The 22,066-nt window shown below is 55.8% G+C and overlaps 2 protein-coding genes and 1 long non-coding RNA gene across 4 annotated transcripts in view; 1 reads left to right on the top strand and 2 right to left on the bottom strand.

Annotated features, from left to right (window-relative positions):
• Positions 1–34: 34 nt before the first annotated feature.
• Positions 35–21,614, bottom strand: LOC115618393. Its single transcript, XR_003994796.1, has 3 exons — positions 20,226–21,614; positions 570–579; positions 35–45 (listed from the first exon to the last, which is right to left on the bottom strand). It is a non-coding gene; the product is annotated as an uncharacterized LOC115618393 (long non-coding RNA).
• Positions 8,007–12,793, bottom strand: DOK2 (docking protein 2). The gene is made up of 5 exons (XM_030509909.1): positions 12,351–12,793; positions 10,415–10,702; positions 10,190–10,298; positions 9,641–9,822; positions 8,007–9,570 (listed from the first exon to the last, which is right to left on the bottom strand). Exons 1-5 carry the CDS (start codon positions 12,411–12,413, stop codon positions 8,677–8,679), a joined length of 1,536 nt encoding a protein of 511 aa, XP_030365769.1. The 5' UTR covers positions 12,414–12,793; the 3' UTR covers positions 8,007–8,676.
• Positions 13,429–22,066, top strand: part of XPO7 (exportin 7) — a 41,789-nt gene continuing 33,151 nt past the window's right edge. For both annotated transcript variants that reach the window (XM_030509907.1, XM_030509906.1), the window contains exon 1: positions 13,429–13,529. In XM_030509907.1, the coding sequence (XP_030365767.1) occupies positions 13,512–13,529 (18 nt within the window). In that variant the 5' untranslated portion in view covers positions 13,429–13,511. The remainder of the gene's footprint in view (positions 13,530–22,066) is intronic.

The raw sequence follows: 22,066 nt of genomic DNA, 5'->3' as shown, positions 1-22,066 counted from the left end.
ACCCTGTGCCAGCGCCTCAGCACCCTCACAGGGAAGAACTTCTGCCTCAGAGCTCATACCATGACTGAGGCTTTGAATAACCCACCTCTGGCTCCACGGGGATGGGGGGTGCCCAGAAAAAGGAGCAGAATTGCCTGGTCATGCAACACTGATCTCATTCACACCAGGACTCTTCCTCCATGGGCATGGAAGCAGCAGAGATGCAGCCTCCTGCCCCTATGCCCTCATCCTCAGGCTCCGCAGTGTCAGGGAGCAGATCTTTGGCACAGCACCTAGAGGCCAGTACTCCCCTTTCAGACGTGTTACCAAGGACCTGATTGCATTCCCCCAGCTCGCCCTGCAGCCCCTCCAGCATATGCAGGCGCCTATGATGCGTTGTTGCAGCCATCACCTCTTTGAGGTCCCCAAAGCCCCGCTGGCCATCAGCTAACAGCCCCTCCACCTCCACTTTATGCCCTTTACCCATCTGGGCAAAGTGTCCTTCCCATTCGCTCTCACCAGGGAGTTCCAGGGTTCCTGCACTCTGCCTCCTGCGTTATTGATCCCCAATTCCCCCCATGGGGATCTACTCTCTTATTGCTTCAGCTTTTCCTCCCAGCCGCTCTGTTCCTGCTTTTCCAGCCCCACTCACCCATCAACCCCTCTCTGCTCCCCATCCCTGCACATCCAGCATGGAAGCTGCACTGCACAAGGAGCCAGGCCTGGGAGCACCGGGCTGCCAGGGCAAGCTGAGCAGCAGAGAGCAAAGCATGGAGCTGCTGAGGAGGAACAGCTTCAAACCAGGCACCCCTGAGCAGGCTGCGAGCAGCAGTTCACCTGTACAGTGCAGCGCTGGCAGCTTCTGCTTCAGCTCAGGCCTGAGAGAAACCCAGAAGGGTTTTATCCCTTGCAAAAAGGGGCAATTAAAACATAGAGCCCAGCTTGCCATGCCCCAGCAGAGCCCATACTAGCCCTTTCCCATTGAGCTTCTATTTATCATCAGTCTCAGACTGGGGAGCAACTGGTCCCCCAAAGCGGCTCTGAGCTGATGTTCCTACAGCAGAGATACATAAGAATGCCTCCAGGGTTTTGTAGTCATCCTTTTGGAAGCGCAAAGAGTTCTAGGAGAGGAGAAAAGGCATCACCAGCCTTTCAGAGGCTGGGGAGCTGGGAAGACTGCTCGGGGAATGATGAAGTAAAATGGGATCCTTAAGGGCTTTTTCCCACCAGGCGCCTCGGCCCGTCTCCACCCAGCCGCCGTACCCAGCTGCCTGTTATCAGTCAGGATCCACAGCATTCCCAGCCCTTTGTGTAATTTGTTTATTTGTGCTCGCTGTCAGCTCCCTTCCAGCCGCATCCCAGACAGCGGATCGCATGCTAATCCAGTCTGGATTGGCAGCAGCACCCGGAGATGGGGAAAAGCTGCTTGAATTACAAAGGGAACTTTGATTCTGCACCTGGATTTGCTTCTCAGCCCGAGTCTCTTCTACTGAGGCAGTGATGCTATGTCTTGGGGCCATGAAGGCAGAGGATGAGCAAGGAAGGTGGGATGCAGGGAGCAGGATAGAAGGGAAGCAGGAGGCTGGGATGACCCATGTCCTGGGCTGCATCCCCAGGAGCGTGAGCAGGAACATTCTGTGTTTCTGTGATTTCACATTTGACTTTGGTGTGATGCTGCTGGGAGAGAAGCGATGGGGCGGCAGCTCTGTGTGCCTGCAGCACCCAGAGCAGGGCAGGTCCTACCCGTGGGCTGGGGGCTGCAGCCAGATGTGTTTCTGGATGGGGTGAAGATGTGGGGATGGGATGAAGATGTGGGCTCGCAAGCAGCTGAGGAAACAGCTGATCTTGGCAGCAGGGCCAGGAGAGCCTGGTTCATTTGAAGCAGGAGTCGTCTGATGTGTCCACGGGGGCAGAACTCAGGGAAAAGTGGATCTGTGACTCAGTGATTGACTTTGTAACTTGATTACTTCCGAGGCTGCTGCACAGACCCAGCTCAGCACCTCCCTGGCTCTCTCCTGAGCAGATCCACTGCTGCTGAGCAAAGAGCTGGTGCTGCCCTGTGCACTGCCGGGCTCCAGCTCCTGTGGCACTGGGTATGTGATGTGTCCTGGGTGGCAGTTTCCACGGGTTGGGGACAGGCTGGTGCTGAGCCCTGCGGGATGCAAGGGAGAGCTGGAAGGTCAGGCTGCACTCCAGCAATCCCAGCAAGGGCTGGCACAGGGGACAGCTTTGCTTCATCTCCATTATTTCTTCCTTATGCACAAACACACAGTATCGATGGGGCCATGAATCAAACTGCCCGGCTGGGCCAGCAGGATGGGAGCTGGCGTTAGCTCTGCCTGCACCACACTGACCCAGCCCCATGCCCTCCCCTTCTGTGCCCCCCAGGGGTAAGGGAGCCTTCGCTCCCTTGGAGCTTGGACCTGCAGATGCTGGAAATTCAGTGCAATGAGATTCTTCCCGTGCTCAACCCAGCTCTGTGACAGGGCGAGGAGCATAGCCCCAACCCCTGTATCTCGAGCCTGCTCCGAGCATCCCACTGCTTCCTCCTGTGAATCCTCACCAGCTGCAGCAGCTTCTGTTATCTTTCAGTGCACCAATATGTCTTTGTTTTGTGCCTTATTCCTGTTCTTGCTCCTTCCTCCTCTCTCCATCCCTCACCATCCTCATTGGAGCAGCTTCAGAGGCAGGGAACCCCAGGCTGTAGCAGGCACCCACATAACACCAGGAAGGCACAGGAGGGGTGCAAAGAGAATGGGCGGTACAAGATCTGCCTTTTGTCAGGTGAAGATCCCCCTGTGAAAGCTCAGGGTGACCACAGGTTTTCATTGCAATTCACTGTTGCCTGCAGCTCCTGGACACAGTTGTTCAGTCACCAGCTCCACTAATGGGGATTGCAATTAAGACATGAGCGTTTCTCCTTCCCCAGCCACCACCTCCACACTGGCACCTCCTGATGATGCCACCCCTTGATGCCACCGCTGCATCCCTCGGGACACATAGCCTGGGCACCCCTTCCTTTCCAGGTCCTTCCCTCCTGTAAGGCTTTGGGACAAATCACTTCTCCGCCCCATGCTGGGGAGCATCAGGCAATCACAGGGCTGGTGTCAGCCCAACCCCTCATTAGTGCCGTGCCCCCACTCGAGTCATTACTCCTATTTATAATGCAGTGTTCGCAGCCTGCCCTTGATAACATCCCCGGGCTCCACCTCCCTGCTCCTGTCCCTGGCACAGAGCAGCAGCTATTTATACCCCTCTCCCCTGGAGATGCTCTGCTCCCGATTCCAGTCATGCTGCTCCTGCCACCCCCTTCCCGGGTCCCTGGGATCAAAACAGCAACGCAGACCCCGGAGCAAAGGCTCGGTGGGAGGGACAGAGGTTCTGAGTGTGATCCCTTGTTATCTGTCTCCAGGCAGGAGATGTTGTATGTTGTGGATTGGGTTAATCCAGCAGGATCTCTGGAGCCCTCCAAGGCATTAATCTTGCCAAAGGGTGAAGAACACTAGGCAGGGGGACCCGTGGGAACAGCTCTGCAAACCAGCCTTTCCCAAGGAGCAGGGTCTGGCTGGAAGCTGAGGCAGGACAGACAGAAAGGAGAAGCTCTTTGGGTGAGGATCCATGTCCAAATGAGTCCCCATTGCTGTGAAGAGACCTTGCTTTCCCTGCATACCTGCTCCTCTCCATGCTGCCCAGGGGCAGCTGTGGGCTGAGCCCACCCAGGGTCAGTGGAGTCAGGCAGCAGCTTTGTGCAAAGGCTCCATGGCATCAGCTCATGCTGCCCAGTAAAAATAGAACCCATTCTTTACTCTCACACCAGCTATTTTGGGTGCAATTGCTGTGTTTCAGAGAGGAAACGCTGCTCTGAACCCTGCATTAACACCTATCAGTGTGATTTCCCACGGCAAGTTAAAGAAGCAAAGCAGTTCTTAACGTGCTCTGCGGTCCTGGGTGCCAAAGTGCTCACAGATGGCTCAGGACTTTACAAATCTTCTAGCCAAGCTGGAAAACACCTTCCCATCCATCTCCACATCCAGTCCAGGCCTGGGACAGAGGGAAGAATGGTTCATGTCATTGACTCCAATGTCAATTCAGCAAGGGAGTCTGCCTGTGGGGAGAGCACCAGCCTTCAGCATCCTGCAGAGCCAGGCAGCAGGAGCTGCTTCACCTCCCTCTGTGGGGACAGCAGGTCTCCCACCAGCCAGGAACCAAACCTGCCTCACTATACTTGTATTGTTATATTTATCTCATCTCTTGGGGAGCTTGCTGATGGACCCATGCTCTTTGGGGCAGAGCTTCTTTGGGGAAGAGCTTCTGCCTAAGAGCTCGTCTCAATCTCCCATCCCAGAGTGCAGCAGAGCGGCAGGATCCCCTCCATGACCTGCCGCTCACACTCGGGGGATGCACCCAGCACAGGGGGGTTCTGGGCTCAAGCACACACTGATGTGTGGGGACGTGGGGAGGACATCAGCTCCAGCGCTAACCAAGGGGGTTTCTTTGACTACAAGCAATGTGAGACGCTGGTGCTGACCCTGGGCACCCCAGCCCCTGCCCTCGGTCCCCGCGCACCTCCTGGCGCGGCGGCAGAGCTGGGCATTAATCCCTCCCGCTGCACACTGAGCCATCTGGCTGGTGCTGGCCCTTGTGCCGCAGCACGGAGGGTTGTTAACACACAGCATATGCTTTGCTTGAAATTAATAATAACTCCTCAGCTCTCAGCAGCTGCTGGTTCTTGGCTCCCCTTTCGCAGCGATAACCGGGAGCAGCGGGGTGGAAATCCAGCCGCTTCCCAGCTCCTCTTCTAATGAGCTGTGTCCCTGGGAAAGGTAGTGCTGCTCTGCAGGGACAGCCTGACTCTGGGTGGGGAATGGCCTTTGATAACCAGCTACACATGCCCTCTGCCACAGTGGTGGCAGCACACAAGCCCCGGGGCTCTTTAGGGACCCCGGGGTCCCCTCACCAAGCCCATGGAGCATCCATGGAATGAGCAAACCCTTCCTGGGCACCGACCTGGCTGGGGAAGGGCAGGTGTCAGCAGCCTCATTTGCTGTTTAATTGTTGTAGCAGCAGCACATGAGCGCTCAGGGGGTGTTTTTCCCTTTCCTTGCTTACGCATCAGGCTGGGCAGGGGGGTGCTGGGAGGCTGGTTTGGATATTTATATTATACTTATCCAAAATCTGCATGTGGAGGAGCTCTGTAAAATATACAGAGCGGTTTCTGTTCAAACACTGCATATTGAGGCACAGGGAATGTGCTGAACACATCCACTGCAGCTGAGACGAGACGGGAACATCCCCACATTCAATTGAGGTTTTAAACACAACCTGCCCCGTGGGGGCTCTGTGGCTGCAGGGGGACAGGCAGGGACACAGCAGCAGCCACAGGCCTCTGAAATTAGGGCTCTGGCTGCTCCCCCCCCTTTGCCATCATTACGGTCCAGCTGATACCTGTAATGGGATTCCCGTAATAACAGTGTAGGAGCAGAATGGAATATCCAAAAAGCTACAATGCTCTCCTGGGCTCTGTGCAGCGCTGCTGAAATACAACGTGTTGGTATTTTAGCGTTTGTCAAATATGCAGCACTGGAATATGGTAAGAGAGAACTTCTGCCTCAGAGCTCATCTTAATCTCCCTTCTGGCAGGTTAAAGCCATTCCCCTTGGCCTGTCCCTCCTGGCCCTTGTCCAAAGCCCCTCTCCAGGTTTCCTGTAGCCCCTTTCGGCACTGGAGCTGCTTTAAGGTCTCCCTGCTGATGCTGTGATGTGTCCCATGCTGCTGCAGGGTTTCCCTCCCCGTATTATAGCTATTGGTGGGAAGCAGGAGAACAAGTGCGTGTGCTCCAGCCCCGCTCCCAGCTGCGGGAGGTGTGGGCTGCCCGAGGTCCCCAGATCAATGTGGTGGGTTTGCAGGGGCTGAGCACATCACCCTGCAGCTGAGCCGCGGCCAGCAGAGGCCACGGGATCAATGAGGAGTGAAGGAAATACGGCTGTGGACACGCACCTTTACAGCTTCCTTCCCCTAGCAAAGCTGGGTTTTACAGACTTCTGGCAATTGTCAATTAATTTTGCTGAAGCCAAGGGCAGGAAGACAGCCCAGTTCTTTATGGACACCCAGGCAGTAGGAAAACTGCCTCCTTTCCCCACTTGTTTTCCCATGTATTGTGGGCAGATGCCATCCTCAGCAATGACCAGTCCTGCACTTCTCAAACCACCAAAGGGGAAGAAAAAGCAGGCTGGATGGAGAGAGGAGCTGACATATCTCCACTTGGCCACCTCCCTGCTCCTCATCCTCCAACCTTGGCAGCAGCTTCATTTGTTCCCCACCCCAAGAAGGCACCAGGAGCTGCAGAAGCCAGACAGGCGGAGAGAATCCAGACCCTCCCAATTAGGTAATTTTTCTGAATGAAGAGCCCTGCTCCACCCTGCACAAGGCCTGGGACTGACATAAATCCCAGGGCTGATTAGAGGCTTGTCATTTAGCACCTCTAATGCCTCCCTCCTAATAGCATTAGGACCTCCTTGGCAAGACACTAATGCAGTTTTCAGCTGCAACCTGGCGCCTGCGATCCCGCCGCTGAGCAAAAGGAGCACATCTCTAATCCAAGGAGACAGGAATGAAAAAGGAGCTGCCTCGACAAGGTGTGTGGAGCAGGGAGAGATGAATGGTCCTGGGATACCTGGCCACAGGAGCATCGTCTCCTGGCCATGAGCAGCATCCCCATCCTGGTTGCTCAGCGAGCTTGCTCCTTCCTTATTTCCCCATCCTCTCTCTATCCCGGTGATCCTCATGCCCCTCTTTCCTTGCCCTGCCCCTCCAAGCCTTGCCAAGCCTTCCCTCTGGATGCTCCTAGCTTTCTGCACGTCCCTGGTCCATAGCCCTCACCCTGGGATGAACCTCTGCCTCGTTCCTGGAGGGAGGCCATGGAGAGGGGTGACTCTTAAAGCCCGGAACAAATCTCTGTTTTGATTAGCTGTGATTTATATTCGGCATAACACAATAATGACAATAACTCCCTAATCAGATTAAAACACTCTCCATTTGTCCAGGGCTTTGAGCTGTAAGCTCTTCCACCTCTCCCTGCCATCGATTTGGCTTTCTCAGCCCCTCCAGTGTCCTTACCTGGACTTGCCATTCCAGGATATGTCGCCTTTTCCACCTTAAACCCCCCATCCACACGAACAGGGCAGGCAGGGGATGCTGTGAGGAATGTGTTCCAGCAGCACCCCCCAGCCCTTGCTGCTGCCTCTCTGGAATGGGATTAGTGCCATCCCACCCTCGTTAGCCTGCTGCCCTGCTACAAATCTCATTACACCCGGAGGATCTGGAAGCAGAGTCTGGAAGGTGTTTCTATTTCTTTGGTTAATGAAGAAAAATAGCGGTGAAGGTGGGCTCAGGAGAGGAGTGTGTTAACACTGATTAATAATAAATAACCTCCATCATCAGCACTAATTCATTATAGCACATGCTTAAGCAATTGATTCCTGCTGAATGGCATCATGCCATCAGGAAACCCCATTGCTCCAGCTAACCGAGCCAGGGGCACTGCTGGATGCTCCCATACCTGCCCGGGCTTTGGAGATGGGAATCAGCCCACTTGTGGACAGGGATCATTGCTTGCTGATGTAGGGAGAGACCCGGGAAAGGATAGGAAGCCATAGGCTGAGGAGAATCTCTCATCCCTCGATTCACCCTGCTGCTCCCTAAACCTTGCCTGTGTCCGCCAGCCCCAGGGCATGGCAAGACCTGCCTTGGTCCATGCTCTTCCTTGGGCTGATGTTCAAACCTCCCTGAGACTTGTTCTTCTGCCCTCTTGGACCAATTTTAGGTGTTTCTGCACAGGCAGCATCCCTGTGCCTTGTGTGGTCCTGGCTGGGACAGGGAGCAGAACCCACCACTGCCTGCAGAAGGGGAGCATGGACCCTAACATTTCCCATTCCCTTCAATCCAGCATGTGATAGATGGATACAGAGCTTTAATCAGTGTAATATATAAAGCACTTAATTTGCCTTATTAAAAGTCGGTACTTTGGATTTTCAGGATCCAGGAAATTAACTCAAGCACCTAAGCATTTATTTGATTGAAAGAGATTATAAATAATTCATGCCTTTTCTTTGCCTTTCATGGAAGACCTGCCAAGGGGGGACACCAGGGCTGGATGTCCCCTGGCAAGGGGAGAGGAGGAGGAGGAAGAGGCTGACTCAGAGCAAGTCAGGCTGTGTCAGGCCGCATACTGCACCTTGCAGTGCGGGATGTGCATCCCAGGGATGTGCATGGTCCAGGTTCATCCTGCACCGTGGGATGTGCATCCCGGGGTTAGCACCACCCACCAGCATGGGCTCAGCACCCCGGGGCTGTGCAGAGGGGTCCGCAGCAGGCAGAGCTGGGGTCCCCGAGCTTTGGCCGGGTGAGGAACGGGGAGTTTGGGGGGGGTCCCTGCCCGTCCCCTGCCTCCCTGCCGGTCCTGCGGGCGCACAGTGCCCTCCAGCGGGCGCATCCCGGGCTGCCGGCTCCGCAGCTGGCCAGATGTGCCGCCGCTGCGGAGGGATGCTCGGGAGGAGAAGGAGCGCTTCACCCCATCCCCTGCATGAGTGCTCTGAGCTGGGGGGGGGGCTCAGCTCTGCCGGTGATGGGGATGCGGGCTGTAAGGTGCTACCGGCCGCCGGACGGGGGCTTCCTCTCCCCTCTCCATCCTCATCCCGCTCACTGCAGGTTCTTCTTGGCAAACTTGAGGACCACGTTGTCGTATTCGGTGTTCCCCAGCCACTCCTTGCTCTGCAGCAGGAAGGGCTGCCGCACGGGGACCGGTCTCTTGGGCACAGTGTAGTCATCCCGTTGTGGGCTGTAGGGGTACTCGTGCCCCACGGGCTCCTCCGCGGCTGCCTGCAGCTTCCACGCCTCCCCCTTCACCTCCTCGGGCTTATGGTAGACAATATGAGAGGACAGGCCCTCGGGCTCATCGTAGATGTGGTCAGGTTTGGGGGCACTGGGGCGCGGAGGGGGCTGTTTGTCCACTTTCCCCCCGGCCATGCTGATGCTGTCATAGAGGGGGTCGGGGGCATCCTCAGGGTGATGGGCCATGCTGCTGAACTTGCAAGCCCCAAAGGTCTTGGCGATGGCATCAAAGGGGACGGCGTACTCGGCCTCAGTGCTCACCTTGGCGGGAGCATCCTGCCTCCAGCCCTTCTCCGGCACCGGGAGCTTTCCCCGCCAGAGGGGATTGCAGGGCTCGGAGTAGGAGCAGTCGGCACCATGGGAGGGTAGGAAGGAGCCTGATGGTTCCCCAGCCCCAGAGGAGCTGCTGAGGGGCATTCCCAGCTTGGCTCTCCCCACCTTCGCCTCCCAGGCTGGCTCCAACGAGGGGCACTTGGTGCCACTGCCGGGCTCCTCGTGCCCCTGTGCCCAACTGGGCATCCTGGCATGGCCATGGGACCGGGGGGCATCGGCCCCCCGCCATGGCTCCTCGGCCCCCCGGCCCCGGTGCTCGTTGATGGCCAGTTCAATGGCCTGGAAGATCTCATTGCCTTGCCTGGTCTCAAACTCAAAGTTACCTTCTCCGGATGCGCAGCGCCGCCCAGCCTCAAAGGAGAAGGTGACCTGGGGAGGGACAGGATCAGGTCCTGCACCACAGCCCACCCACAGCTCACCCTTCCCAGATCCCACTTACCTTATCTCGCCCGAAGCGCCGCAGGAAGTGGTAGGGCCAGCTGTAGAGGGTCTCCAAGGTCTGGGAATCCCGCAGCTCCAGTGCCTCTTTGCCAGCTTGAAGGATGCACCGGCCCCAGAGCCGGCAGCGCTCGGAGGACTCGGTGGCCCTCACCGTCACCTGGAACGCCTGCTCCAAGCTGGCTGGGGATGGAGAGGGTGGTGTTTAACACATGCAAGGAGCAGAGCTGCATCTCCCACCCCAGAGAGGTGCTGTGGTGGTGGGGAAGTGGTTGTCCGGCCGATAAGTGCTTGCGGGCTCCGGCCATGCAGGCGCAGCCCGATAGCTCAGCAAAACCCAGCGCTGCCAAACCACAGAGCAGGAAGATGTTATTTTGGGAGGAGACTTTCCACTACGTTGCCTGCAAGAAGCCACGGTGGGGGCTGCTCCCTGGCGCAAAACTAGCTAAGACACCTCAGGAATGGGTGATGAGATGCTGCAGGACATGCAGTGCCTTCCTGTACAAGCAAACCCAGCTCCAGGGCACCTTCCCCACCACCCGCCGCCTACCTTTGCTCCGGGAGCTGTAGAGGGAGTTTTCCTCCATGGAGAACTCTCCACTGGTGCCCAGTGCGCTCTGCTGACCCTCCTTGCTTGCTGCCTGCTCCTCCCTGCTCCTCTGCACAGGGACAAGCAGCGGGTGAGCGAAGGCAGAGCAGAACAGCAAACCCCCGGGATGCCTCTGCACGGATCCCGCTGTTCCCCACGCCCTGGCTATCCCTGTCCAGCGCGTACCGGGAATGCCAGCTCACACAGCTTCTGGATCCAGTCGGCTGCCTCTGTGGCGTCGGCGGCCACGAGGTACCTCCTGTCGGTGGTCTCCAGCAGGAAGGGGACTGTGTCCTTGGGGCAGGTGGCGTCGCCGCTCGCCTCCACCACGTACACGCAGTCACTCAGCTTGACCAGCCTTTTGCTGCTGTCGCCCTTCCGCAGCCTCTCGGGTGCTGAGCCCTCCACGAGCTCCAGGCGGGCCATGGAACAGGAGCTTTCCCGGTACAAGACACCCCAGAACTTCCTCCATTTCTGCCAGGGGAGCAGCAGAGGGGTTAAGGTTAAGGGGGTTTTGTTTGTGTCTTCAAGGAAATTAAGGCAAAGTTGGACAGGGCTTGGAGCAACCTGGTATAAAGGAAGGTGTCCCTGCCTGTGGCAGGGAGTTGGAACTGGATGAGCCTTAAGGTCCCTTCCCACCCAAGCTATCCTAGGATTCCTGGAGTGAAAGCCCAGCATTGGCCAGCTCTGCTGTCACCCTTCCAGCAGTTTTTATCCCCTTGGAACCACGCACAAGCCCGTGGCAGGACATTGGTGCAAACCCCTGCATGGTCCAGGCAGGGTCCTGCACCCTCACCCTGTCTGGTTGGGCAGGATGGGGGCAGAGGTAACGTGGGCAGTGTGGGGAAAAGCATCCCCGGCACACAGCCTGCGGCAAGGCTGTCCCAGCCAGCAGCGCCCCAGCACAGCACACACCGGCATTCATGCCTCGGCCACAGCACCCAAGAGCCCCCAGTGCTGAGGGACACCCAGGTCCTCGTTGGCTCCGTCTTCCCTGGAAACATCAACATTGAAACCGATCCCAACCCGCCCCGGAGGCGGCAGCAACGGCCGCGTGTGCGGCGGCGGCCGCGGGGAGAGGAAGCGGTGGCAGAGGAAGTCTTGAACAGCTCATCCTCCTCCGCATCGCCCGCACCAGGACCGGGACCGGGACCGCGACCTGCCGGGGGCTTCGCCGGAGCACGGCACCCTCTTGCTGGGACACGCGTATGGGACCCGCCACAAACCGCCCCGTCCTGCACCACCGCAGGCAGCGTGTGCGGCGGAGCTGCTTTGCTGCAGGAGGGCGATGCTCTGCCGGCACCCTGCACCCTGCCTGCACCCTGCCTCCTGCCTGCGCCCTGCACCCTGCCTGCACCCTGCACCCTGCCTGCACCCTGCCTCCTGCCTGCGCCCTGCACCCTGCATGCACCCTGCACCCTACCTGCACCCTGCCTCCTGCCTGCGCCCTGCACCCTGCATGCACCCTGCACCCTGCATGCACCCTGCCTCCTGCCTGCGCCCTGCATCCTGCACCCTGCATGCACCCTGCACCCTGCATGCACCCTGCCTGTGCCCTGCCTGCACCCTGCCTGCACCCTGCACCCTTCACGCACCCTGCCTGCGCCCTGCCTGCGCCCTGCACCCTGCCTGGGCCCTGCACCCTGCCTGTGCCCTACACCCTGCCTGCACCCTGCCTGCGCCCTGCCTGCGCCCTGCCTGCACCCTACCCCCTGCCTGCACCCTGCCTGCGGCATTTTGAACCCCAGTTGAGGGTGGCCATAGGGACCAAGCTGCTGCTTTGCCCGGCCTCTGGGTGCTCCTTCCCCTTCTTGCACAAGCAGGAGCCATTGCTAAACCCCACTGAGGACCTGGTGCTCTGGGGGTTGCACCAGTTGATGCCCACTCTGCAGAGCCTCTGGGGGGGTTCCACTGGGGGGGTTCCACTGGGGGGGTTCTCTTTGCAATGTCCCCAGCACCTTCCATCCCCTTGCCCATCACCACCCGCCCAACACACTGATGGAAACCTGATGGATGAGTGGAAAGCCAATGGGTGGGATCATCCCATTCCCATCAGATGCAACACTCATGTCCAGCCCAGCCGGGCCCCCATGCTCCGAGCATCCCACCATCACCTCCTCACCTTCCCAAAGGTCTGCTGCAGCTGGAGGTGGAGCACACCCTGCTTCACCACCACCTCCTCCATGATCCATCCACCAGCATCCTCCGCCTCTGTCCTGCTGCCGCGGGGAGGTCACACACACCCGTCGTGCCGTGTCATGACGTGTGACGTGTGGTTTGGGTTCTGCTGTTTCCTCCCCATGGTGTGAGCTCTGGCTTCCTGCCCCATGAGCTCCCCATAACGGACAGCAGAGCCTGGCCCTGCACACCCAGCCAGCACCGTGCCTCAGTTTGCCCAGCTGGGAAATGGGTCCAAGGCAGCTCCAAGGGCTGCTCCATTGGGGTAACAACCCCCCAGCTCTGCCCATCTGCCTGTTCCCAGGAAACCCAGCATGACCCAGTGCTCCCAGTAAGGGTCAGTGCAGCCCCAGCCCCTAAACTGGCTGCGGTGCAGGTGGGAAGGGATAAGAGGGTGAGTGGGGAAGGCGGTTTGGAGCTGGAAGGAAGAGGTTTGGGACTGTGGGCAGCACTGGAATGTTGTGTGTGTTCAGACATTGGGACAACAGGGGCTGATGGGGTGCTGCGGGGTGCTGTGGAGGCACCCAGAGCACCCCAGCCCTCTGAGAAGGAGCACCCAAGGGTGCTTGGTTGGGTGCCGGCAGTACCAGGCCTGAGCCACCACCATGAAGCCCCAGATGCTGCCGCAGTGCTGGGCCAGGGCTGGAGGAGGCACAAGGTGTGCTCCTTGGCTGGGGGAACTGGGGGCGCTGGCGCAGGGGCTGCAAGAACTGGGGGCACTGGAAGCACTGGGAGCACTGGTGCAGGCACTGCTGGGGCACGAGGCTTGTCTCTGGCTGGGTTAACCGGGAGCCACTTGTGCAGGACACTGGGAACACTGGTGCTGGGCACTGTGAGCACTGGTGCTGTGAGCACTGGTGCTGGGTGCACTGGTGCCGGGCACTGGCGGCACTGGGCACTGGTGTTACCGGCTCAGGACCCCGGCGCTGAGGCGCGGCCCCTTTAAGCGCCATGTCAACAAACCCTCCCTTGCGTCGCCGCCGTCGTGACGTCGCGGCGCGGCGGCTGGCGCAGGCGCGGTGCGCTCTGTGGCGAGGCGGGGCGGGGGGGCCGCGGCGTGCCGGGCCCGGCGGAGGCGGAGGGAGCGGAGCATGAATGGAGCAAGATGGCGGATCATGTGCAGGTGAGGGGCGGCCGCGCCGCGGGGCCGCGCTGCGGGACGGCCGGGCCGCGCCTCCCTTCCCCGCACATCCCCCTTCTCCACCCGCCGCTGCCCGCGCGGCCTGCCGCGGGCCTCGGCGCGCCTGGGCCCGGTACGGCCCGGCCTGGCGGCGGCGGGCCCGTAGGCCCCGCGGCGCGGTGGCTCCCGGTCCCCCCCCCCCCGCGCCCCTCCGGGCTGTGGTAACCGGCCCGCTCCGGAGGCCTCCGCGCTCTGGCTCCTCCGGCCCGGCCTCGCCGTGGCGAGGGGCCGCTGGGAAGGCGGCTCCCGGGGCTGCACCCGCCGGTGTTTACCGGCAGAGCGGCCTTCGCCTCGCCGCCGCCGCGGGGCTTCCTGACGGTGAGAGTCGCACAGCGTTGGAGGAAGGAAAGTGGGGCACCCCCCGCCGGGGAAACGAGCGGCCGGTTCCCCCCCGCTGCCACGGCCCGTGCCTGCCGCCCCGCTCCCGGTGTTCCCGCAGCCGCCATCCCTCGCCCCAGCGTTGGGCTTCGCCTCCTCGCCTTGTGGGGTGTTTCCCAGCTGCGAAGCAGACTTGGCTCTTAAGTAAACTGCTTTGATGGGCGTTAAAAGCAGGCTCCCCGTGCGTGGCGAGGAGCTGAGAGGTGAATAAAGGTGACGGTGGCTTTCAGCGGCCGGGCTGGCGTGGCGGGGCGGCAGGACCCGCGGGGGGTCGGTGCTGGCGCTGACAGAGTGAGTCAAAACAGGCCCACGGGGAGGAACGGGTGAGTCGGGGGGTTTTGCACGCGGGTGGGTTTGCTGTGCCCAGGAGGCTGCTAGAGCGGGATGGCACCGGCTGGTTACATGTTATCTCTGCAACTTTGAAATAAATATATTCTTCACATGATACCCTCGTGAACCACAAGGGTGAGCAGTTTATTAAGTCAGGACAGAGCCGGGCGGCTCGCAGGTTGTCTGGCAGATGTCCCTTGGGTAATCTCAGGGGAGGAGAGGAATTGCTGCATTATCAAAACAATTCCCAGGCTCTGAATTTCCTCAAGATACTCCCAATTGATTGAGCTCTACCTTTAGAGCTCCGCTGGTGAGCCTGACCCTGAAGGCACTTAAAGCAGCTGCTCTTGTTGCTTTAGAACCGTGCGTCCTTCCCTGCTTTCCTTTGTTAAATGTGGACTTGAGCAAATGGAAGTTGGAGCTGGAAGAGCAGGGCTCCGGTTGCTGTGTTCAGCTGGTTAAAGTGTAACAGCAGGAGCTCGGGAGACATTTCACTCAGGGGAAAACTGATTTGCAAATACAGTTAAAGCACCTGCAGGTGGGGGCAGGTCCTGTGTGGGACAACAAGCGCGGGCAGAATGGTTGCGTGCTGGGAGGGGATGGGGTTTGCTGCCTTTTTACCGTCTCTTTCCTTCTCTCTACTCCAGGCAAAAGCTCCTTTGGAGTGCGAGGTCCCCTTCAAAACTCACTGTGGGGTTTCGTGGCTGGGGGACGTCATGCTTTGTATTAATACATTGATTTTGTGATGAGGGTTCTTCCCATAGCCCGAAACACCCGTCTCAGGGACATGGCGTGAGCTGAGTTGCCCCATTAGACATCGTGTTCATTTAACAGAGATTATTGAGTTATTCAGTGCCATGGGGAGACGCTGACGTTCGGTGTGAATAATTGAGAGAGTTGGTTTATAGCATATGCTTTGGGAGTTGGTCCTGGGTTTAATGGGAACAGGGATTTGGAAATAAATATCAGCTGTCAGAAGCTGTGCAGAGTTCAGCAGGTTTGTGAGTCTTGCTGCTGCTTTGTGAGAGCTTTGCTTTGGGTGTTGCGTGCTCCCAGTGGAACTTGTGGCGTTGTACCTGCTGTGCTAGTGTGTGGTGAAGCACAAAGCCATTTTTCGTAGACTTTATCTGTGCTGAAGTTATTAACTTTACAATATAGAGCAACAGTAGGGATAAAGACAAACTTTAAAGGCTGGAATGGAAGAGAATATCATGTTCTGGTCTTTAAAACATAGATGTTCTGCAGACTGAGAGTGAGCCCCCAGTTCTGTTGGTGGGAATTGTGGTGAGGAGCCCTTCGAGGGGGGACTGTTCAGTGTCTGGAGACAAAGGCTGCAGTGATCCTGAGGCAGGGGTAGAGAGAATCAGGGGATTTTGGGTGGCTGACCAGGAGTCCTGTGGTCTGAAAGCAAACTGCTCTGCACCAACTTTTCCACTCCTCAAGGCTCCTACCATCTTGGCTTGAATTAATCTTTGTTCCAAGTCCTGTAAGCGTCGCTTGGAGTAGGGCGAGAGGAAAGCAGAGCGGGTGTCGCTGCAAGGAGCTTTGTGGGCAAACACGAATCCCCTTCCCCTTTTACTGCCCGCTCTTGGAAACAGCTTTAGATCGTCTTTGGTTTTCTTCCACTTTCCCAGCCCCTTAGATGTTTTCTGTGCTGCTGCCCTCAGCTGGGATGCACTTACTGACTGTGACTGTTCCTATGGGAGAAGGTTTGTTGTAGGATGCTGTGACTTGGAATATTTCATTTGGCTGGAATTTTAAAAAATCATTGCACTAATGAAAAATTGTTGTTGCTTCTACATCTGTTAATGCAGCAGCTTGCCTTGAAATGAAAGCAGTTGGGGCCAGCGAAAGGTAAGGAGAGAGGGGCTGAGTGGCTGCTTTTCATAGGACAATAAGAGATCTCGCGTCTAAAAAGGAAATTGAACCCCTTTTTTTGCTTCCACGCTGTGTGATTCCAGGTTCAGGGCTGAGTGTCTCTACCTGCTGGACCTCCGCTGCAGCGGCTGGGCTGCACACGGAAGGGACTTCTGTCGTCACAGTACTCTGGTGAAGGAAGCATCACAGAAAATCATGTTTGCGTGTCCCATCCACCACATGTTGGTTTTTGAGACCATTTCCTGTGGCAATTCCTTCTCCATCCCTACCAGGACCCAAAGATGTTTTCCCTTCTGTGTTTCTGTATTCTAAAGGATGTTATTTTGGCTCAGACGGAAGCTCAAATCTGGCTCTAGGAATCTCTAACATCCAGCTTGCTGCAGAGGGAACCCTGGAGCCCAGGTTGTGTGTTTCCCAGTGGAGATCTCCAGACCCTTGCACTTGCTGCCCAGCTACAAATTGTTTAGAACACTTTTGTGTTTGTTTTAGTTCAAGTTTTTACCTCCTCCAGGTCATTGGTCTCACAGAATGCTCTTATTAAGGACTTGGGTTGATCTCGGAATAGCCCAAGGGAGCACTGTGGACCTGGGGAGGTGGAAACACTGGTTTGACTAAAAATAGAGCTGGCAGCGTTTCTTTTGCAAATTAGGCTCTATTATTATTATTATTATTATTATTATTATTATTATTATTATTATTATTTAAAGTTATGTGCTTGTTTTAAAGTGCTCTGTTGGGATGCTCAGTGCAGAATTCCAGTGGGACGTGTGTTGGGAGTTGGGTTTCAGAGGTATCCAGTTGCACTTCAGTATCTCAGCCTCTTGGCAGCCAGACTTCAATGTAAGAAAAATGGCTCCTTTTCAGCTTTGGGGGCTCCACGGCCAGCAGCCGACATCTGGAGAGTACTTCAGAGGTGCCTTAGGTAGCAGGCGAGGTGTCCCGTGCATGGCTCGGGGTGACAGCAGTGCGTCTCCTCTGGAGGATGGTGCTCTGAAGCATCCCAGATCGGAAAGGAGAAGGTGGTGGCTTTGTTGTGGGTGTTCACACTCAGCACACTGCTGAGAGACAGGCTCAGGGTGAAACCCTGACCTGGGGGGAGCCTTTGTCACTGAATTCAGTGAGTTGGAGCTACTCTGTGTTTAGGTTACAGTCCCCTCTGCAGCAGTTCACCTCAAGAGCTCAAAGCCCCTTCTGTAGCACAGAGAAAAGCCAAAGCTTGGGTTGGTGGGAGCTGGGTGCTGCCACGGCAGGAGAAGAAGGGCAGTGGCGTGGCCAGCTCAGGCTGTGAGCCTGCTCCCAGATGCCTGCTCTGTCTCTCCTTTAGCAACCGAGCTGTGTTCCCTCAGGGAGCCAACACTAATACAATTAAGGAGGATTTGTTCATTTTAATCATTTTAAGAGAACACTGGATGCTCTGTAGCTCAAGAACTTTATTACTCTTAATAATGCTGCGTTGCTCTTGGTTTGGGCAGTGCAGTGGTGGTTTGTGAGTCTGTGGGGCTCAGGTCTGCTAAAGCAAAGTTGAAGAAGTTACATTTACTGTTTAAAATCACCAGCAAAATTGTAAATTTTGTCTTCCTGCTTCTAAGCTGTGGTTTCCAGATGGCTGTTATGAAGAGTTTGTGATGCTTTCCGGTTGTGTGCCTTAGCTGCAAGGCTCTACACGGGTTTTTAGGAGTGTTACCTGTGTCTGAGGTTACACTTATTTTAACCAGCATGATTCTGGAGCATCCTTGGCTTGGTGTGCAGCAGCAGTGCTGGTGCAGCCTGGCCCTGTGCACGCTCTGTGCAGCTGCAGCTTTGATTTGCAAGAAGGAATTTGTTATCCCTTTGCTCATGTAAGTGGCAGAGCCTGGAGGCAGAGCCCACTGAGGAGGTATCCAGCAGGTGGTAGGTCCTTTCTGCCTTGCTTTGGGTCATCCCTGTTCCTGACTGCGCAAGGAATATAGGACTTAAACCTTCTTGGAGGGAGAGTTTGAACCTGTGCCAGCACCTCCCCACCCTCACAGGGAAGAGCTTCTGCCTCAGAGCTCATCTCAATCTCCCCGCTGGTGGGTTAAAGCCATTCCTCTTGTCCCGTCCCTACAGGCTCCACGTGCTTCTGATGTTTGGGTTAGTTCTACCAAACTAATAGAAGGTGCTGGTGGAGGATAGCTGCTAAACCACCCAGAAAATACCTCAGCAGAAGCTTGACATTTTGGGTTTGTTTGTCATTAAGGACAAAAGGCGCAGTTTGTTCACGGTCTCTGCTAACTCTGGTCACGGGTTGCCAGCGGGAAGCTTGTTGCCCTGGTGTGGTCAGGGTGAAACATCAGCTTCACGCTCTGGTGCTTGCCATCTTACTGGTGGCAGACTTTGAATATCAGGTGATGTAAGATCTCCATTATAAATGTGCGTTGATAGTCTGATCCTTCCCTTCTCCCCTTGCCTGTTGTCCTGCTCTGGAAATCAGAAGTAGTTCTCCAGGCTGAAATATGTGCTGCACTTCAGAGAAGTAACACCCCGCAGTGGAGTGCTGTGAACAAGAAGTAATTTTAGCAACTCTTTGTCAATGTAACCTGGTTTTGGGTGCAGGTGCCCAGGGATTGCGCTGTGTTCTCCTGTTGTCTGTAGCTGCGCTGGGATGTGTGTGCTGCAGTTTTGCTCATGCTGCAGGTGGGTAGAGGAGAGCATCGTGCCAGGATGCTGCCGCGTGTAGTGTATTGCACTGGTTAAACATGCTGCCGTGTGCTGGCTTAGCAGAACTTACCTCGTGCTTTCCATGAATGTAAATCAACACCCACCTCCAGAGGAAAAAGTTATGCTTTCGCACTGGGAGAACCACGTTTCACCCTTTATCAAATGCCTTCTCCCCTCTCTGCTCGCTTGAGATCATTCAAGCTGTGGGTATAGGATAAAAGCACCTCTCTGCTCGCAGCACTTGCATAGTTTAAAGTGGAATTGTGGGTTCTGAGGTGAAGTTTTCCAGTTAAAGCTTTTAATGTATTGTTCAGTATTCTGGTGTAATTTATGAATAACACAAGAACAAGAAAATGGAACAGGCAAATCAAACAGAAGGTATTTACAAGGATCTGACAGGCAAATTGTGTCCTCACCTGCCTGATGAAGATACTATGTTGAGTAGCATCTTAATTTGATTTCTTGTAATGCAGAACAACTGCTTGCTGGTTGAGTTCTGTAAAAGGAGGCATTTTCTCCTCTTTTTGTCCCAAATGGGGATGCTTTGAAGATTTCTCTCCCACTTTAGCGGATCAGAAAGAGAATCTGTAGTGTGTACGTATGGCAGAGCCGGGCAGCAGAAGAAAGCAGTTGCTTTCTTGTCTGTTTTCTGTTTAATTCCTGTTGAGTTATTCCATGCCTGGCTGGCACAGTACCTCTGCTTGTCTCTGGTTGTGCTGACTAAGCAGCACCAGCACCATTCTGCTCTCCTTGTGGCACACAGTGTGAGGTGACTTGGTATTCTGACACCTTCACAGCCACTGCACAGCCAGAGAAACCTGAAGGGCTTGGATCTTTTTCCTTCTAACTGCAGGATTTAAAGGAAAGTGAGTTTAGGGATATTAACATGATGTATAAGGCACAAAGGGTGTGAAGTGTTTCATGGATGTTTCTGAGCTGCTCATTAACATCCTATCTCTGTAGCTGAAACGGGCTCTGGCCTTGTGACTGGGCAGTGGAGAACAGACTTTAACCTGCTCTCATCTGGGTCAGTTTGTAGCTCTGGAATTCCATGAGAGATGGGAGAATATATTGGGAGAGAGTGATCCTCAGCTGTTTAACTTGAACCGAAGCTGGTGGAGTTCAGAGCCACACGCAGGTGATGGAGAAATGTGACCACTTTAACACCTTGTGGCCCCCGTGGTCTCAGCAGTGAGGACTCCTGCTATTCCAAGGAAAGGGGCAGAATTCCTGTCCCAGCTGCCATGCTGTTTCCTGCAGCAAGGTGCCTTGCTCCAGTCTGGCTCCCCAGTGGCAGCCAAATCCAATCCCCCGTTAGGCAAGATCATCAGAAAGGGTTTTCTCAGTTAGAAATGTACCATTCAGCCACTCCACCAGGATTTCCAGCAGACTCTGTGTGTCCTCATGTTGTAAGGTCAGTTTAGAAAAGAAATAGCCTCCGTTTTTCTGATAAATACCCCCACTTCAGGGTCATCTTTAGCTCCTTCCCATCCTTTTAATCTGTTATTCTGTATCCAGGTAGCAGCTTGGACGGGGCTTGGAGCAACCTGCTCTAGTGGAAGGTGTCCCTGCCCGTGGCAGGGGCTTGGGAGTGGGTGAGCTTTAAGGTCCTTTCCAAACCAAACCAGAGCATTCCATGATGTACCCTGTGGACTCACAGCTCTCCATCTGCAAAGGGTTTGTGTCTGTCCTGCAGTGGCATTTTCTGTGATGTCTGGCACTTCAGTGCACCTTTTACATGGCTCATTCCAGGGCCCGTCAGTCTGACTGAAGTGCGCTCTGTTTGCTGTATTCCCCTTGGACAAGGGACAAGCTGCTGTAGCATGAGAGTATTTTGGTTGAATTCCTCTTGGAAAACTCTGTGCCCTTGTGTTGCCCGTTCAGTGTTTGTGAACACAGTGATTGCAGGAGTTAGAGTCCAAGGACATTGTACTGGCAAATGCCAGTTCTGTTGTTTCTCCTCTAGCACTCGATAGTGGCTGTGCCTGACACTGGTCTCACCAGTGAGTTGAAGGGGATTTTGCTTGGTTCCTTTTGCAGTTTCTGGGGGGTAAGTTCGAGCAGTCCTGGAACAGCTTTAATAGTTCATATGGTCAGAGGTGCAGCTACAAACAGAGATGTGATGTTAATGAGCGGCTCCGAAACATCCCTGAAACACTGCAGCAGGGTATGAGCTGTGGCATGTAAATGAAAAAGTAAGGAAAGCCAGGAGTGACTCATGCTCCCATTGTTGGGGCAAAGGTGTTGGTGCTGCTCTAGCCTCTCCTTATTTATCCTCAGATGTGGAGGAGAACCTCCTTGCTGCAGTTACCAGGCTGATTGTGCTGCTGTCCTTGCTGAGGGCCCTGCTGAGGCCTCCCACTGGGAGAAAGGCCTTGCTTGGGGTGGAATTCAGGAGTTCCTGCATTCCCAGGTATTACATCACAGGGATCTCTCATGACTGCTTCAACAGCATCAGCAGGGATTGAACTCGGGAATGGCTGCCTTGGGTTTAGTAGAGATGTGTCGCGGTGTAGAGGCTGTTTCTTCAAAGCGGGATGTGATTTATTGCTCCAGGAATGAGCGAACTTAAACCTTGATTTACTGCAATAAGACAAGTGGATGTGTTTCAATGTCACCTCTCCGCAAGCACGGCACATTGCCCTCGATAGTCTAATCCCTGTTGACTCCAGAAGCTGATGCCTTGGACCATCGGATCTCTGTCCACAGAATCCTGGAATGGTTTGTGTTGGAAAGGACCTTAAAGCTCCTCCAGTTCCACTCCCTGCCCTGGGCAGGGATACCTTCCACTAGAGCAGGTTGCTCCAAGCCCCTGTGTCCAACCTGGCCTTGAACACTGCCAGGGATGGGGCAGCCACAGCTTCTCTGGGCACCCTGTGCCAGCGCCTCAGCACCCTCACAGGGAAGAGCTTCTGCCTCAGAGCTCATCTCCATCTCCCCTCTGGCAGGTTAAAGCCATTCCCCTTGTCCTGTCCCTCCAGGCCCTTGTCCAATGCCCCTCTCCAGGTTTCCTGGAGCCCCTTTAGGCACTGGAGCTGCTCTGAGGGCTCCGCTTAAGGAGCCTTCTCTTCTCCAGGTTGGAATAGCCCAGCTCTCTCAGCCTGGCTCCAGAGCTGCTCCAACACCTCTCCTATAATCAACATTCCTTAGGCATAAAATGTTGAAGGCAAAGGAAAAATGGGTCATGGTTTCTTCCTACCACTGGGATGCCACAT

Source organism: Strigops habroptila, chromosome 21, assembly GCF_004027225.2.
Source record: "Strigops habroptila isolate Jane chromosome 21, bStrHab1.2.pri, whole genome shotgun sequence".
In the NCBI taxonomy this organism is placed as follows: Eukaryota; Metazoa; Chordata; class Aves; order Psittaciformes; family Psittacidae; genus Strigops; species Strigops habroptila.
The sequence above is the reverse complement of the archived record's forward strand: the minus strand, read 5'-3'. Positions and strand labels throughout refer to the sequence as shown.